The sequence below is a fragment of the Argentina silus genome (assembly GCF_951799395.1).
Source record: "Argentina silus genome assembly, chromosome: X".
Lineage (NCBI taxonomy): Eukaryota > Metazoa > Chordata > Actinopteri > Argentiniformes > Argentinidae > Argentina > Argentina silus.
The window spans coordinates 31796454-31811856 of NC_139653.1; the positions used below are offsets into that span (position 1 = coordinate 31796454).

The window sequence follows — 15403 nt, forward strand, 5'->3', positions numbered from 1 at the left end:
AGACAATGTGAGGTGTTCAAATAACTCATATTGTACTCTGCAAATAACTCATCTCGACAGTCCTTTTCCAAATGCGAGGTGGTCAAACATATCCATCAAGCTCAACAATGTAATGTAATCTTGTTTTGTGCACACATTTTTTTATCATAATGCCATTGCCTATTTAGGAGGTGCCATTCAAGATTAGGGAGGACATCTAACAGGTGATAGGCAACATTTTCGCTGGGTAGAGGGGGTGGGGCGTGGGCGGCAGGGACTTCATCATGAACACAACAGTGCAAAAGTTTCCAGCCATGATTGATGGAGACCGGAGAACTCACCGAGAGCTAAACCTCCCGGGTTGTTCTTGTAGTGTACATGTATGCACTCTATTCCATAAATAATAAATAAATAATAAACACTTTTCTGTATTTTTATCGAAATGTCATACACAGTGTGCAAACTTACAATTAATAATAACTTTGGTTTTCAGCTATATTAGCGACTTATAGCCACGTTACTTGCAGGTCTACTACTGTTGCACACGTCTATTTATTTAGTGTCTTTCAACAAGATTAAATCGATGTGTCTATGGTTAAAATATTTGTTTTAGAATAATAGCTTTCGCCTACTGGTTATTAGGAGATACATATAAAACTATTGTCTTTTAAACATGTCTTTACCATTCAATATATCACAAATATCAGTTGCTCCACCTGAATAGCAGGCCTACCACTTTGATTAGTGTTAATGTTTGGGATGCTGCATGCGGCCTATCCATGATGAAAGCAAAGGGAGTTTTGCAAAGGGAGTCTGTTTCAACAAGTGCAGAGATCTACGACCAGATTGAGGGGATGTGTGTTCCTCTCTCTAAGCTATTTTCATCAACTATAGGCTACTGATGATCCATTCTGAGATCTTGAGAAGAGAAGATGACTTCAGTTTCAAAGGGCATTTCACCAATAATGGTAACACCACTTACACCAATAAAGTCAGCACTGTCAGCAATTTATACCAACAGAAGGATGGATCTTTTCAGACATCCTTCACAGCTCTTGTCATCACCTTGTGGTGGCTTTCGCCAGTACGTCACACGCCTTCACAACTCCAGAGCAGAGTTAGACCAGCGTTGTGATGGCAGTATGAACCTTTTAAACACTGGCCTACTGTATTTAACCTTCTCTCATCTATCTATCTCTCTTTTTCTCTTTATCTTCTCTAACTGGTGCTGGTGAGGTTATTACAGCTGTTTCATTTCCACACAAAATTACATTTTCAAGCACCTCATTTAAAATGAAAGCACTTTCACATCCTTGAAATGGTCACATAGAAATTCAAGGATTTCAAGCCCCTGTACGAACCCTGTAGACAGCAGGTGACACATGCCTATCAATGCCAAGCCACTGCCTCAGACACACCACAACCATGTGATCCGTAGGCAGTGTGACCTTGAGGGGGACAGGGAGCAGCAAATGGAGACAAGTGCTACTGTAATGCCTAGAGGTAAGCTACAGTACATTGGAGACAAATGGAAAGAAATAGTGTGTTGAACAAGATTCCAGTAGTGGAGACATCGGTGTTGAGCCATGGGGACTTACCAACTGGGGAGCTCCGAGGGGGGGGCAGCAGGGAACGGCGCTGGAGGGTGGGAGCATTGGGCGGCTGGGGGCTGCTGCGACTGTGAGGACAGGGAGATTCACTGGGAGGCACTGCGGCCCTGAGGATGGGTGTGTCAGCATCGCTGCCACTGCTGGGACCTGCAGGATGCACAGATGTACAAAAAAAACATTTCCAAAGCTGAGAGACTGTTTATTACAGCTGCTGAAATGTACTTTACATTTACATTACTGCAGGCTTTTGGTCCTACCTACCAAGAACGTCCTCAAAATCAGCGCCTTCTTAAAGATGGAGGTGCCCAGCACTGTATATCATCTCAATTACTATGTAAATCCTGAGGTCAGTTACCAAATGCCTGCTTGGCATGAAATATTCAACTCTGCCTCCTAAATAAATAACATCATCAGAAGCGCTGACATAATCTGTACCAACAGGAAATTCTAAACTGTTATGACACCCGAAGAGAGGAAAAAACTACAACTCGATAAGCTTCTGCCCTTGAATTAAAAAAGCATTCTTCAGGGCCAAGATCAATAGAGTTAACACAGCAAAATAAGTCTGCCATTCTCAGAGGATGGTAAGAGGAGCAAGATATCACTGTTAAAACACTACTAAAACATTTCAAGAAATAGAGTTGTCATGGACTACAAGCATACTGGGTAAGCAGTAAATTCAAGCACTCAAGATAAATATTCAAATAAATGAAAGAAGACAACCAAACATTTAAACAAGTGACAACAGAGCAAGGTGTTACAGCATCTCCTGAATGAATGCACTCCTTTTGTTTTTCTCCTAGGTTTTCACATAGATTAAAGCCCTCTTTTAGATTGATTAGATAGATCAGGGAGTCATGTTTTGTTTTAGTCTGGGCTTTTAAATCAAGAGATATGGCTTAGTAACCAAGCCACTCTCAAGCTTAGCAACACCTAAATGGGAGACAGAATCACGGTACAGTTGTTTTCCTGAGGCACCATAGAGAAATAGATGCTGCTGAGACTAGCATCTGATTGGCTAACGGTGATGGAGGGAGCCTGTCTCCCATTGGTAAATTTATAAATCAATGCATGTTTCCACCCACCACCCTGTGTCTCTGTATCCACCCACCTGCTGTGAGTAGCCTCTGATCAGTCACGCTTAAACAGTGCTAGGGCCACGTACAAAAAAAATTCTCATGAAGAGGCACAGTGGTTAAATGTACAGACAAAATCACTCTTATCACTCACACATGTAATGTTCTTCAGAGTTCAAACAAATTAATCTACAGCAACAGTGTATGTCCTCAAGATAGTGATTAGCGTAATGAAATGATGACATAGCTCTTGATTTTGATCATCCAGATAATTTACATAGATGTTATATTAAGCTGATACTCTGATTTATAGCTGACTTCATAAATGCTAAAAAGGCTAAAGAAATGTTTTCAGACCTACAACCTGGATATAGTAACATTAATGGGATTTAAGGGATGACATTTAAATACGCTAGGTTAGACTTATCCTAGAATATGTATTCCTGATTGCAAAATGTATCTTTCTTACCATTCTAAAATCACCAGTAATCCTCCTGGATATCACTCAAATGTTACCAGAAGTTAACTATAATTGTGGTTAGAGTGAGGCTAAGGACATTCTATGTTATTTGTATTTGTGGATTACACAGCAAATACAGTATCATTTTCACAATTCTTTTGAATCTTGTCAGCCTACCTTTGAACACGTCTTAGAGAACACACGTCCCTGTGGAACGAAAGAATCTTTGTTCGAAGGAATCTGAGCAAGTGGGAAGATGTCCACCTCAGGGAGCATATATATCTCTCCAGAAAATGGTATCTGGGGAAGTATAAAATGGGAGCTTGTTTTATTCATAATTTATTCATAACGAGAGGCAGAAAATGTTATGATATTGAATTTTTTCATATTTTCAATTAATACTAAGGATGAGCCAAAGTTACAACATAGTCATACTGAAAAAATAAAACTTAAACTAGAAAAAGAAGTTCCAGAAGAAACATGGGTCTGCAAAGTCCTATTTTGGTACTAGAAAAAGGTAAACGATGGTTTGAAAGACAGATAGATAGATTTTCTGGGGTGTTAAAAGTAAGTGAGAGTCTTATTATGGTAGTGGATACAGTTAAAGATGGTTTGGTTGGATGGATGGATGAATTGACAGATAGATAGATAGATAGATAGATAGATAGATAGATAGTGCCCTCCATAAGTGCCCTCCATTGAAATAAACAATTACTATGAGGTTACAGTAGAGAGTCTCAGCTTTAATTCACAGTTTTTTTTTCTTTCAGATTGGTTTCACCATTTAGAAATGACAACCCTTTTATACATAGTCCCCCTATTTCATGGCACCAAAAGCATTGGAAAATTGGCTTGAAAGGTGTTTCTGGTTAGTCATGTGTGTTCTGTCACATAATTTGTGCAGGCATAAGAGAGCTGTCTATGTCTAGTATTGATTCTAGGCTTTGAATTTGGAGTATGCTATTGGTGTCTGTCATCATGCGGGCCAAAGAGACGTCAAAGAAAGTCAAGGACGCTATTATGAGACTAAAATATTAGAAAAATCAATCAGAAATATAGCCAAAACCGTAGACTTACCAAAATCAACAGTTTGTAACGGGGGCTTCACTGCAAGGTGCAAACCACTTGTTATCTTCAAAAGGGATAATAAGAATATTATGTACCAGAGTGATTGCAAGAGGAAAGTTTGGAGAAAAAAGGATCTGCCCAAGATTTACAGCCATACCACCTCATCTGTGAAACATAAAGAGGAAAGTTCTTGACTGGCCATGTCAATCTTCATATAACATTAAATCCAATTGAACATGCAATTAATTTCCTGATGATACAATTTTAAGCAAAAAGACCTCAATGGGTGGGGTCAATGGGCATGCACAGAATTGTTGATCAAATTCTAAAGATGAGTACTTTATTTGGACATTATCTGATATTTTTCAATACTTTTGGACCCCTAAAATTGGGGAGGAGTATGTTTACCTCCAATTAATTAAATCTCTACTTTGACCCCATAGTGATTGTTTGATTTAAAATCCAAACTGTTGGAGTATAGAGCTAAAAAGAAGACAAAAAGCTTCCTCCTTCCAATACTTATGGAGGGCACTGTATGAGTGAAGGTTAGATAGATGAGAGAAGATTATATAGATGTATGGATAGATAGATAGATAGATAGATAGATAGATAGATAGATAGATAGATAGATAGATAGATAGAAGGCAGCGGATACAGTTTAAAATTAGACTGTACTGTTAAGCTTAAAATATGAAAGAGGAGCAGCGTTTTGACTATGACCATAGCTTCATTAGAACCCCTGTTAATTTATGCAACTTAAAAAGGCTTTAAAAAGAAACAGCTATGGGAACATATACAATGTGTAGTAGACTGACTAGACTTAAATAACTTTCATTCAGATTGTTTACTCTATTTAGACATACCAGTTCTACCCCCCTGAAACCACTCTCCACCACTTCACCAACCAACTCTACCACTCTCAACTGACCTCTCTACCCACTCCACTGATCTAACCCAGGCTCATCCTATCTATCTATCATCTATCTATGTATATATATATATACAGCATCCAACTTCTCATTTATCAAGATGTAACCTGAAGAGATGGGTCTTCAGTCTACAGTGGAAGATAGGCAGTGGATCTGCAGTCCTGACAGCAGTGGGAAGCTCGTTCCATCACCGGGGCATCAAGACAGTGAAAAGCTGTGACTGAACAACGCGACGCTGCAGCCTCGTAGAGGCAGCGGTGCCAGGCAACCAGTCGAGGTGGAAGAACAGGGTGATCAGGCAGGGGTTTGGGGGCTGATTATTGCTTGCAAGTACGGAGGGACTGTTCCCTTCACCGCCCAGTAGGCAAGCATCAGGGTCTTGAAACTGATGCGAGCTGCTACCGGGAGCCAGTGAAGGGTGCGGAGGAGGGGGGTGACATAGGAGAATTTGGGGAGATTGAACACCAGATGGACAGCAGCATTCTGGATGAGCTGCAGAGGTCTGAAGGCGGAGGTGGGGAGCCCGGCCAAGAGTGCACTGCAGTAGTCAAGATGGGAGATCACAAGTGCCTGGACCAAGAGTTGTGCTGCTTCTCGTGAGGAATGGACATATCCTTCGGATGATATCGAGGAAGAATCTACAGGAGCGCGCTGTCGCTGTGATGTTCACCACACAGGATAAGTGGTTATCAAGGATGAACCCAAGAGTTAACATGGTTGAATGTTGATTTACTGTAACTGATTCAGAACTCTTGAATAAAAACAACAGGAGACCTGCAGAACACATTCTTAGAATGATTACACAACAATGCACTCTCTTCGCTACCAGTTCTACCCTACTGAAACCACTCTCAACCACTTAACCAACCAATCCTATTAATTCCTATGGCCATTAATTCCTATAGCCATTAAACTTTAAGCCCATTCTTAAAATGATTACACAACAATGCACTCTCTCTCTAGAGAGTTGGTTGGTTGAGTGGTTGAGAGTGGTAGAGTTGGCTGGTTACGTGGTTTCAGCAATGAATTGAATCACTGTTTTACCTCATTCAGTCACAGAATCCCTAGTCTATCAGCGCCAACATTTTAAAGCGCTTCGGCAGTTTCTAGCTTGCCACTTGGAAAATAAGTAAAGTACAAAGTGGTAAATCCTAGACTTCTACCACAAACCCCTACACAGAACCCTCCCCCCACATTTGTAGAATGGTTGCTTGCTGTTATATGTATCATCTTTTCTGACCAGGTAGGACTATTTTGCACGGAGTCGTTGCCTATGCTAGCTTACAATATAGTAGTAATGGAAGAAAACCTGAAGGAAAACCTGAAATCTGTTTTTTGGAGCTCTGCCCAAGCAAGGTATTTGATTGACTTGATGTATCACAAGGCATCAGTCATTTCAAACTGGACCTTTGTAGCTACTTTCTGCAAAGGATTTCCCCAGGCTTTCCGAAATAGGAGGTGTAACAGGTTCCGTTGTACACAGAGGCGGACACAGTGGTGTGATTAGGGAATGGTCCCGTTTATTCATAAAAGTTCATTAGTTCGTTGTGACTTTCCAGTCTTTCAAAACACTCTGCGACTTTCCAGTCGCCCTCCTCCTCCTAAGCAGAGGCACACACATCTTAAACCATTTAGTCAACGAGGCTTCATTCGCAACAGGTGTGCAACGTAGCCTCGCTGACGTAACCCTGGCCACGGTCCTGTAGCTCCCTCTACAGGCTGAACGCTGCATGTCCCCCCACAGGAGGTTAGAGAGATAGTAACTAGGCAGGTCGCTCACGGGCCTGTACTGATTGATAAATTGGAAAATGCCAGCAGTCCTGGTGTTCATTATGATATACGCTGGGAAGCTGTACCCACTCGCAGTTACATCTGTTAGAAAAAACACTCCTTTCCAGCATTGCTGTGTAGAAGCACAGCATACTAATGCGTCTGAGCCAAGAGCCTGAGGGAGTATACCACCAAGCATGCTCTCTTCCATGCTACATAACAGCATCTATCTGTATAACCCAAACAGACAGTCAACATTATGCATACATACAGCTGCACAGCTACAGTACATCAACACAGTTAAATGCTAAATGGTTTGAATGTACTTATATCTATGGTCTGAGCCATACCCCTTCAGCATAGCAACAGAGAGCAACAGTATCAATGAAAGATTAATTACAAGTAAAGAGCTTACATGGACACAGGTCTTCAACCCCAGTGGTGGACACTATTTGAAGGACCAGTGTTAACCACTTGTTTGTCTGTCTTGAAGGAGATCAATGTTCTGACAGAAACCATTAGTTACTGGTTGTGCCTACAGAGAGAGCCTGAGGAGGGACTCAAAGTGGAGTGCATTGCTGGAGGTTTGTGGCTATCCAACCTGAGGCATGGCAGAAGCTACTGCTCAGTGTCTTCAGCCAAACACTGTTTAGTATGAGACAACAGGCGGATTATCTTGTCCCACCAAGCCCCTGGCTCTATCTTTTTGACACATAGCTGCCAAGGCTACTATTTCATGAACCATGAATGTATAAATATATATACAGTGGGGGAAATAATTATTTGATCCCCTGATGATTTTGTTAGTTTGCCCGATTACAAAGAAATGAGCGGTCTATAATTTTTATGGTACTTTTATTTTAACAAATAGAGACAGAATATTAACAAAAAAGTCCAGAAAAAACACATTATATAAAGTTATAAATTCATTTGCATTTGATCGAAGGAAATAAGTATTTGATCCCCTACAAACCAGCAAGAATTCTGGCTCATACAGACCGGTTATATGTCCATGAGGCACACAGATTAGTCCTGTCACTTTAGAAAAAGTGACAGGTCTCTGCTTGTTATGGGTATAAAAGACACCTGTCAATAGAATCAATCTCTTCCATTCCAACCTCTCCACCACCATGGGCAAGACCAAAGAACATTCAAAGGACATCAGGGTAAGAGTTGTAGACCTGCACAAGGCTGGAATGGGCTACAAGATCATCAGCAAGAAGCTTGGTGAGAAGGAGACAACTGTTGGTGCAATTATTAGAAAATGGAAGAAATATAAAATAACCATCAATCGCCCTCGGCCTGGAGCTCCATGCAAGATCTTGCCTCGTGGGGTAAGGATGATCATGAGAAGGGTGAGGGATCAGCCCAGAACTACACGGGAGGAGCTTGGTAATGATCTCAAGGCAGCTGGGACCACAGTCACCAAGAAAACCATTGGTAACACACTACACCGTAACGGATTGAAATCCTGCAGTGCCCGCAAGGTCCCCCTGCTCAAGAAGGCACATGTACAGGCCCATCTGAAGTTTGCCAATGAACACCTAAATGATTCAGAGAAGGCTTGGGAGAAGGTGATGTGGTCAGATGAGACCAAAATTGAACTCTTTGGCATAAATTCGACTCTTCGTGTTTGGAGGGAGAGAAATGCTGAATGCTACAATCCCAAGAACACCATCCCCACCGTCAAACACAGAGGTGGAAACATTATGCTTTGGGGTTGTTTCTCTGCTAAGGGTACAGGACGACTTCACTGCATTGAGGGACCAATGGACGGGGCCATGTACCATAAGATCTTGGACGAGAACCTCCTTCCCTCAGCCAGAGCACTGAGGATGGTTCGTGGATGGGTCTTCCAGCATGACAATGACCCAAAACATACAGCCAAGGCAACAAAGGAGTGGCTCAAGAAGAAGCACACTAAGGTCATGGAGTGGCCTAGCTAGTCTCCAGACCTTAATCCTATAGAAAATTTGTGGAGGGAGCTGAAGCTTCGAGTTGCCAAGCAAAAGCCTTGAAACCTTCAGGATTTGGAGAGGATCTGTAAAGAGGAGTGGATCAAAATCCCTCCTGAGATGTGTGCAAACCTGGTGACCAACTATAAGAAACGTCTGACTTCTGTGCTTGCCAGCAAGGGTTTCTCCACCAAGTACTAAGTCATGTTTTGCTTGGGGATCAAATACTTATTTCCTTCGATCAAATGCAAATGAATTTATAACTTTATATAATGTGTTTTTTCTGGACTTCTTTGTTGATATTCTGTGTCTATTTGTTAAAATAAAAGTACCATAAAAATTATAGACCGCTCATTTCTTTGTAATCGGGCAAACTAACAAAATCAGCAGGGGATCAAATAATAATTTCCACCACTGTATAGAGAGAGTAACAGAGAGAAAGAGCTACAGAGACGGGACGGCAGATACACATCCTGCATGCAACAGCTGTTTTCCTTTTTTCAATCTAAGGGCTCTATGTAGGGGCTACTGGACATAGCTTCTGAGAGACAAAAATCCAGCAGGGTTACAAGTCTGTGGATCTAAATAAGATGGGAGCAGTAAAAGTGGCCAGCAGTGAAAGGCACCTCCCAGGACCTCCCAGCTGTCTGAAACAGGGAACAAATGTGTCAACACAGTAGGAGCCAGAGTTAACCCCTCATCCCATTTAGACACCCGATTATCTGCCCATCAGTGCTGTCATTACACATGCCACAGTCACATTACCATCATTTTTATGGCAAATACAACAGTGAAACGTAAACAATGGGTGGCAATTTGCGTGGAACTAGAACTAGATATATGTAAGTCTGTCATTACACATAAACTCAGTCAGAGTATTGATTATGATTATTGATTATTGAAGCTTGTCTAGATGATATTGAGGGTTAAGTGAAGACACTTCCAATTCCTATGGTTCTGTCATCAACAACGAATGAATTTGTCATTGAATTTGGGCAGTTTTGTATTCTGTATACACATCTAGGAGGCATCAGTTTGAGGCTGAGAGAAAACACAACAGGGTTGCTCTGGATATGATTTTGTCACTCTTAGCATCTCAGGAGGACAGAATATGTGGAGGAAGCAGAGAGGATCCAATTTTAGCAGAGAAACTCAGCACTTTCCTGACAGTGTTTGGTTTGACTCAGCACTTACCTGCAGCCAGTGGGGAATGATAGAGCTAATCGGAAGCTTGGGAGGAGACTGTCAAACAATAGCCAGACTGGAGTGGAGGCTATACTGGTAAACTAGCACAGGTACAGACTGGAGTGGAGGCTATACTGGTAAACTAGCACAGGTACAGACTGGAGTGGAGGCTATACTGGTAAACTAGCACAGGTACAGTGGACACCTCAGCACATGTTTGTCAACCACATCAATGGAAATACTGAATCACACCCTCAGTGCTAATTGAAGAGTGTCTGTTCATCCAACACTGATGTTATGTGGTGTACATGTACAACATGCAGTACATGCACAGTATATTACCTACAATTGCAGTACATGTACAGTATATTACCTACAATTACCATAGAGCTGTTCTGCCACTTGTAAGAGTTCTCTCGCTAAAAGTGTTTTTTAGAGTAAGTATAATTAATCATCAGTAGAATTCTATACTTTCAAAATCTATCCCCTTTATTGATCTGAATAGAAGGGGCCACAAAGGCTTTACATGAAATAAACAGTTATGACAACCTTGGACGAGGAAATCGTACTACCAGAAAAACAACATCATAAACATGGGCAGCACTTACCCTGCTCAGTCTAATGAATGGCCTCTAACAGTTTAACTTTGTGCTGCCAAGAGGAGTGGTACTTTCTGTCACTATTAATGCAGAGGTGTGAAAGTGATCACTGTGTGCCTTGGATCAGAAGGCTAAAGCGCCTGGAGCTTCTAAAACAACTCCCAATATCTCTTCTCATGCTATCACAGACAGAAATACCAGCTTATGAACTGGATGTCATAGACATTGATTTTCGTAAATAATGGCTAAGTGGGAATCTTATGAGAGAGTCGGTAGGCTCAGCAGTAGAATGTAACCTTGATTGAATGGAGCTACTGTACTGTAGGTGGACTGTGTAGTGTAGCAGAGGGAGGATATTGACTTGTAAACATGTCTTATAAGGATGATGAAATTATATCAATTCATAGTAAAAGGGAAACGTTTGCATACTTATATGCATTAGAAGTAACAATTGGTATTTAATATAATTATATGCATAGGCTATATTTTGTATGTGTTATTAGCCTTTGCTTTGTTTCACTGTCAAATTATATGATCACAGTTCCTCATGATCGTTGATAATGCAAGTGTGTGCATGTGTGTGTGTGTTTGTGAGAGAGAGTGTATATGAGTAGTTGAAAGTGAGGGAAGAGTGTTACTCACGGTGTGAGGGTCGACAGGGGTCACTGTGAGTGCTTTCATTGGACTGGTTGCTGGACACAGATGAGACACTTGCACTGCGGACGAAGCCAAAGGTGGCCAGACGGGCAGCTGGCAGGGCGGAGAAGTTTGGAGGCCGGAGGCCAGACTGGCCTGTTTTGGGCAGCAGGAATTTGTGGGTGGTCTCTGAGGCTAACCTCCTCTGGTCTGCTGGAGACAGGGAGCACGAGTTAATGTAGGGCTCCCAACACAAGACCCACTGCTGTATTTGCTCTGATCACATTCCTCCATCTATTAATTCATCCATTCGACTTCCTCTCAGACATTCCACACCTTTGCCACTTCAGCCACTAATGAAATTCCAGTCAGCTCTGCACTGGAGTAAGTTCAAGATCATAAGGGACAAATGTTCTTTTATGGCTTCAGGGTGAGGGATATTGTGCAGCAATTCAATCTCAGATCATGTGCCCCAGACATCTGCTCCCTGTGGTGAGAGACTATTAACATGTCTATATGATTTCCCCATTTGTTTGATGATGGGATTCTGAGGGAGAATGATTCTGGATCTAGCTGCTGAGATGGGATCTATCAAGGAAAAAACTGAGAATCACGCTCTCAGATCTACTCTCTATGATGAAAAGGTATCTAGGTAATTTTCATTGTGCCATACAAGCCTAAATCGATATTGTTACTCATTGGTTCTGGTACTGACATTGTATGACTAAAGAAACAGTAAATCAGATAATGGTCTCTCATTACTTCAGATTTTATAGGTATAAAAAAATTAACTTCCTCGTGTAATACTTAAAACATGCTTAAACATCCAGTGATGTAGCTGAGCAGATTATCTACAGTACACAGTTCAGTTAGAGTGAGTAACATGTGGGGCAAGTTGGGTGCTGTCAAGTGCTTTGCACTTCAAATCGTGTAGGTATCTGGAGCCAAGCCTTATACATATTAATTATCTGAAATTATTATTGAATATCATCCAATAACTTCCAGAATATGTGTACACTGGAGCTTGATAACAAGAGGAGGATTGTGTATCTTGTCAGATCATTTTTGAGCACACTAAGCCCTGTGGAGCAGCATATTCCTATCAGATCAACCCATGTCATTGATATCTGAGAGAAACATTTATTTATGCTCAGCCACACTCTCATTTCCATCCTCTCATGACAGATGACTACAAAATGAGACACAGAAAATGTCACACCACTACAGTATATACAATATTATACCACCACAGTATATGCTAGATAAAGACTGTAAGGCTGCATTTCCATTTGATTGTTCAAGTGGCAGGATAATAGCTGTTCAGGAGCCAGGGAGCCCACTCACCTATGAGGTCCTGGTAGCAATGGGTGGGCACTCTGGCTGTCTGAGCTGGGTGGCTGAGGGGCATAGCTGACCTTTGACCTGTCTGGAGAATCCTGGTCTTCGCTGAAGGCTGTCTGGTGACAGCCCCCAGCCCAAGCTGAGGTCTAAGGGACCTGGGGGAGCGATACAAGCCAAAAGCTTCCTGGGGAGTGAGCTGTGGAGGCGTCAGTCCCAACTACACATGAGAGAAACAACAGTTATCAACAGTTACTCTCAAACGATCATGAGAATGTGCATGTGTAGCAGAGGTGATTTTAAATTATGCTCTCCTGATGAGGTAGCCCTGCCTGAGACATACAGTATAAACTCAAGTGTCGTCCTCAGACCTGGAGGATGTCCTCTTGGCCTAACAGTAGACACTTGGGTCTTTCACATGGGAGGTCATACCCTGCCTGTCACACAGGTTAAACAATTTCACTGGGATAGCAATGGCAGGTGCTTCCAAGAATAAACAATTGACTTTTTACTTTTAAACTAAATGGAGACGATAAAATAATTAAACTCATATCTTACACTCTAACCTGTCCTCCATATCTTGCTCAAATACACCCAAATGAAAGAAAGTCATTGACAAATACACATTGAAAGCCCTCTCACCTCATGCAGGTAACTGTCAGGTATCTCTCCATGAAAGCTCTCAGACTTTTCACACAGCTTGTGAGGGATGGTGTGGCTGGGAGGCTTGATCCCAGAGACAACCATGCCTGGGGAGTAGTAGCTAGCCTTTTGCATCTCCTGCCGATACTTATCATAGAGTAGGTTAGAGGAGCAATGCACCGGGTAGGCTTTGGAATGTCCCGCTGCCTTTGGGTCTTTCTGGGCTGGGGGGCTGGGGTAGGAGGCTTCATAAGGGGCCTCTGTCACTTGGGGCTTCACCTGAGGGCTCTTTCGAATGTACGTGATGATTTTGGGACGCACATGTTTTGGCTTCTGAGGGGGAGAAGACTTTCTGGTCTCTGGATCTGTTTTCTGCTGAGGAGGGAGAGGTTTAGGGATGCCGCTGCTAACACACACTTTACTGGGCTGTTTTAGAGCATTGGGGCCTCTCTGAGGTGAGTCGCTGCATTCCAGACTGGGAGCTCTGGTGCCGACCTTGGCAGGGGAAGAGGTGGGTCTTTTTTGGGGGGACCAGGTGGTCTTGGGGGACGGCGGCGTAGCAGGTCGTCTGGGGCTACCCCATGGCTTCCTCCTCTCCAGGCTGGATGGGCTGGAGCTGCGTGAGTTTTCAAAGGAAGCCTGTTTCTTTAATGTGTGGTCAAAAGAGCCCTGTTTCTTTAAAGTTTGATCAAATGAGCCTTGTTTCCTTAAGGTTTTGTCTAAAAAAACATGTTTTTTTAAGGCTTTGGATTCAACAGAGGGAATCCCCTTTGTGCCTGATTTAGGAGGGTTATGGTTCATATAAGGGCTATCATCAGCTTGGGAATGCTTAGCATATGTTTTGGGGCCCTCTTCATGTGTCCTCTCTGCAGTGGTCTTGTGGTCAGCAGAACACATATGAACTGCCTTTCCAGCACTGGCTTTGGCATCATGGTCTCCCTCTCCCTCCAATGATACAGTGTTCCTCAGTTTGTATCTCTGCTCAAGGTTTTGGTTGTGCTCTCCATTCACATTCTCCATCTGCCCCTTACATTTACCCACTCCATTGCTTACTTGTGCTTCTAAAATGACATCCTCAGAAAGAATGGTTGTGTTCTGATTGAGGTCCACATCACCCTTCTGTATTGTGCTTTTGCCAGAGGTAAAAGGAGGATTCTCTGCCTGTTGAGAAGCCCTGCTCCTGTCTGAGATAGTGGTGCAGGACTGAGAGGCCAGAGTCAGGTCTTCTGAGATGGTCTGGGAGGGGTCTGAGGGGATGTGCCAGGAAAAGTCTGTGACCTGAGTCCGCCCAGCAGTGTCCAGGGCATTGGCCAGACGTCCGCCAAGACTGGACATAGTGGAGAGGCAGGACACAAAGACGTCAGTCTCAGAGCTGAACTCAGCTCTGGCCACACATTCAGTCGTTCCTCTGCTGCCAGACACATGGTAGGCAGTGGCTTCTTGCTCACTGGTACCCTGTTGTATGGTTTTCCTTCCCTCTTTATTGGTGCTTTTATCTGCCATTGGTTCCTTATTTGTGCTACATCGGGGCTGATCGTAAAGCTTATTTCCTGCTCCTAATCCTTCACCCTCTTCCCCCTCCTCTACCAGGTAGGCCTCCAGCTCCTGACACTCCAGCATCTCAAACTCAGCCAGCTCGGGGTCATCACACTGAGAGTCTGTGCCCCAGATGATGATTTTGTCCTGTTCCTCAGTCTGAGACATCAGTGTGGGCAGAGTGCCAGCGTCTCCTGTGTTCCCCTCATCCTCTGCCTGGATCTCGTTGGCATTGGCATCCCCATTGGGTTCCCCCACCGCCTGCTTGTTGTTGTTCCTGATCTCCCCCTGGCCGATGAGTTCCCCTTGCGCACTCATTTTACACACAGTTCTGAGTTCACTCAGGCCCTCCGGAAGGACTCCGGCTCACTCAGGCATCCATTACCAAGGCTGTCTACCCACTTTATGTTCTGACACTGTTTTAGCCTTAAAGCATGAGGCCAAAATGTTTTCACATCTCTCCTGTCCTTGGTGATCTGGGGGTTAAGTGTGTATCATCTCACTAGGGGATTAATTTCGCGTCATGGCATCAAAGATCCTTTGCCTAAAAGAAAAAAAAAAAAAAAGGACATTTGCAAAGATACACACGCAGGCAGGCATGCACGCACACACATACATAC

General features: G+C 43.0%; 2 protein-coding genes across 2 annotated transcripts in view; both read right to left on the reverse strand.

Annotated features, from left to right (window-relative positions):
* Positions 1–1610, reverse strand: part of LOC310822772 (microtubule-associated tumor suppressor candidate 2-like) — a gene marked incomplete at its 3' end in the record, with an annotated part of 47843 nt that extends 46233 nt beyond the window's left edge. The window contains exon 1 of the mRNA XM_083695244.1: positions 1578–1610. The remainder of the gene's footprint in view (positions 1–1577) is intronic.
* Positions 1369–15101, reverse strand: LOC310822339 (uncharacterized protein; the record flags this gene model as incomplete). Its single annotated transcript, XM_083694684.1, has 5 exons — positions 1369–1427; positions 1578–1736; positions 11274–11480; positions 12612–12825; positions 13248–15101. 5 exons carry the CDS (start codon positions 15099–15101, stop codon positions 1369–1371), a joined length of 2493 nt encoding a protein of 830 aa, XP_083550810.1.
* Between the last annotated feature and the right edge of the window lie 302 nt (positions 15102–15403).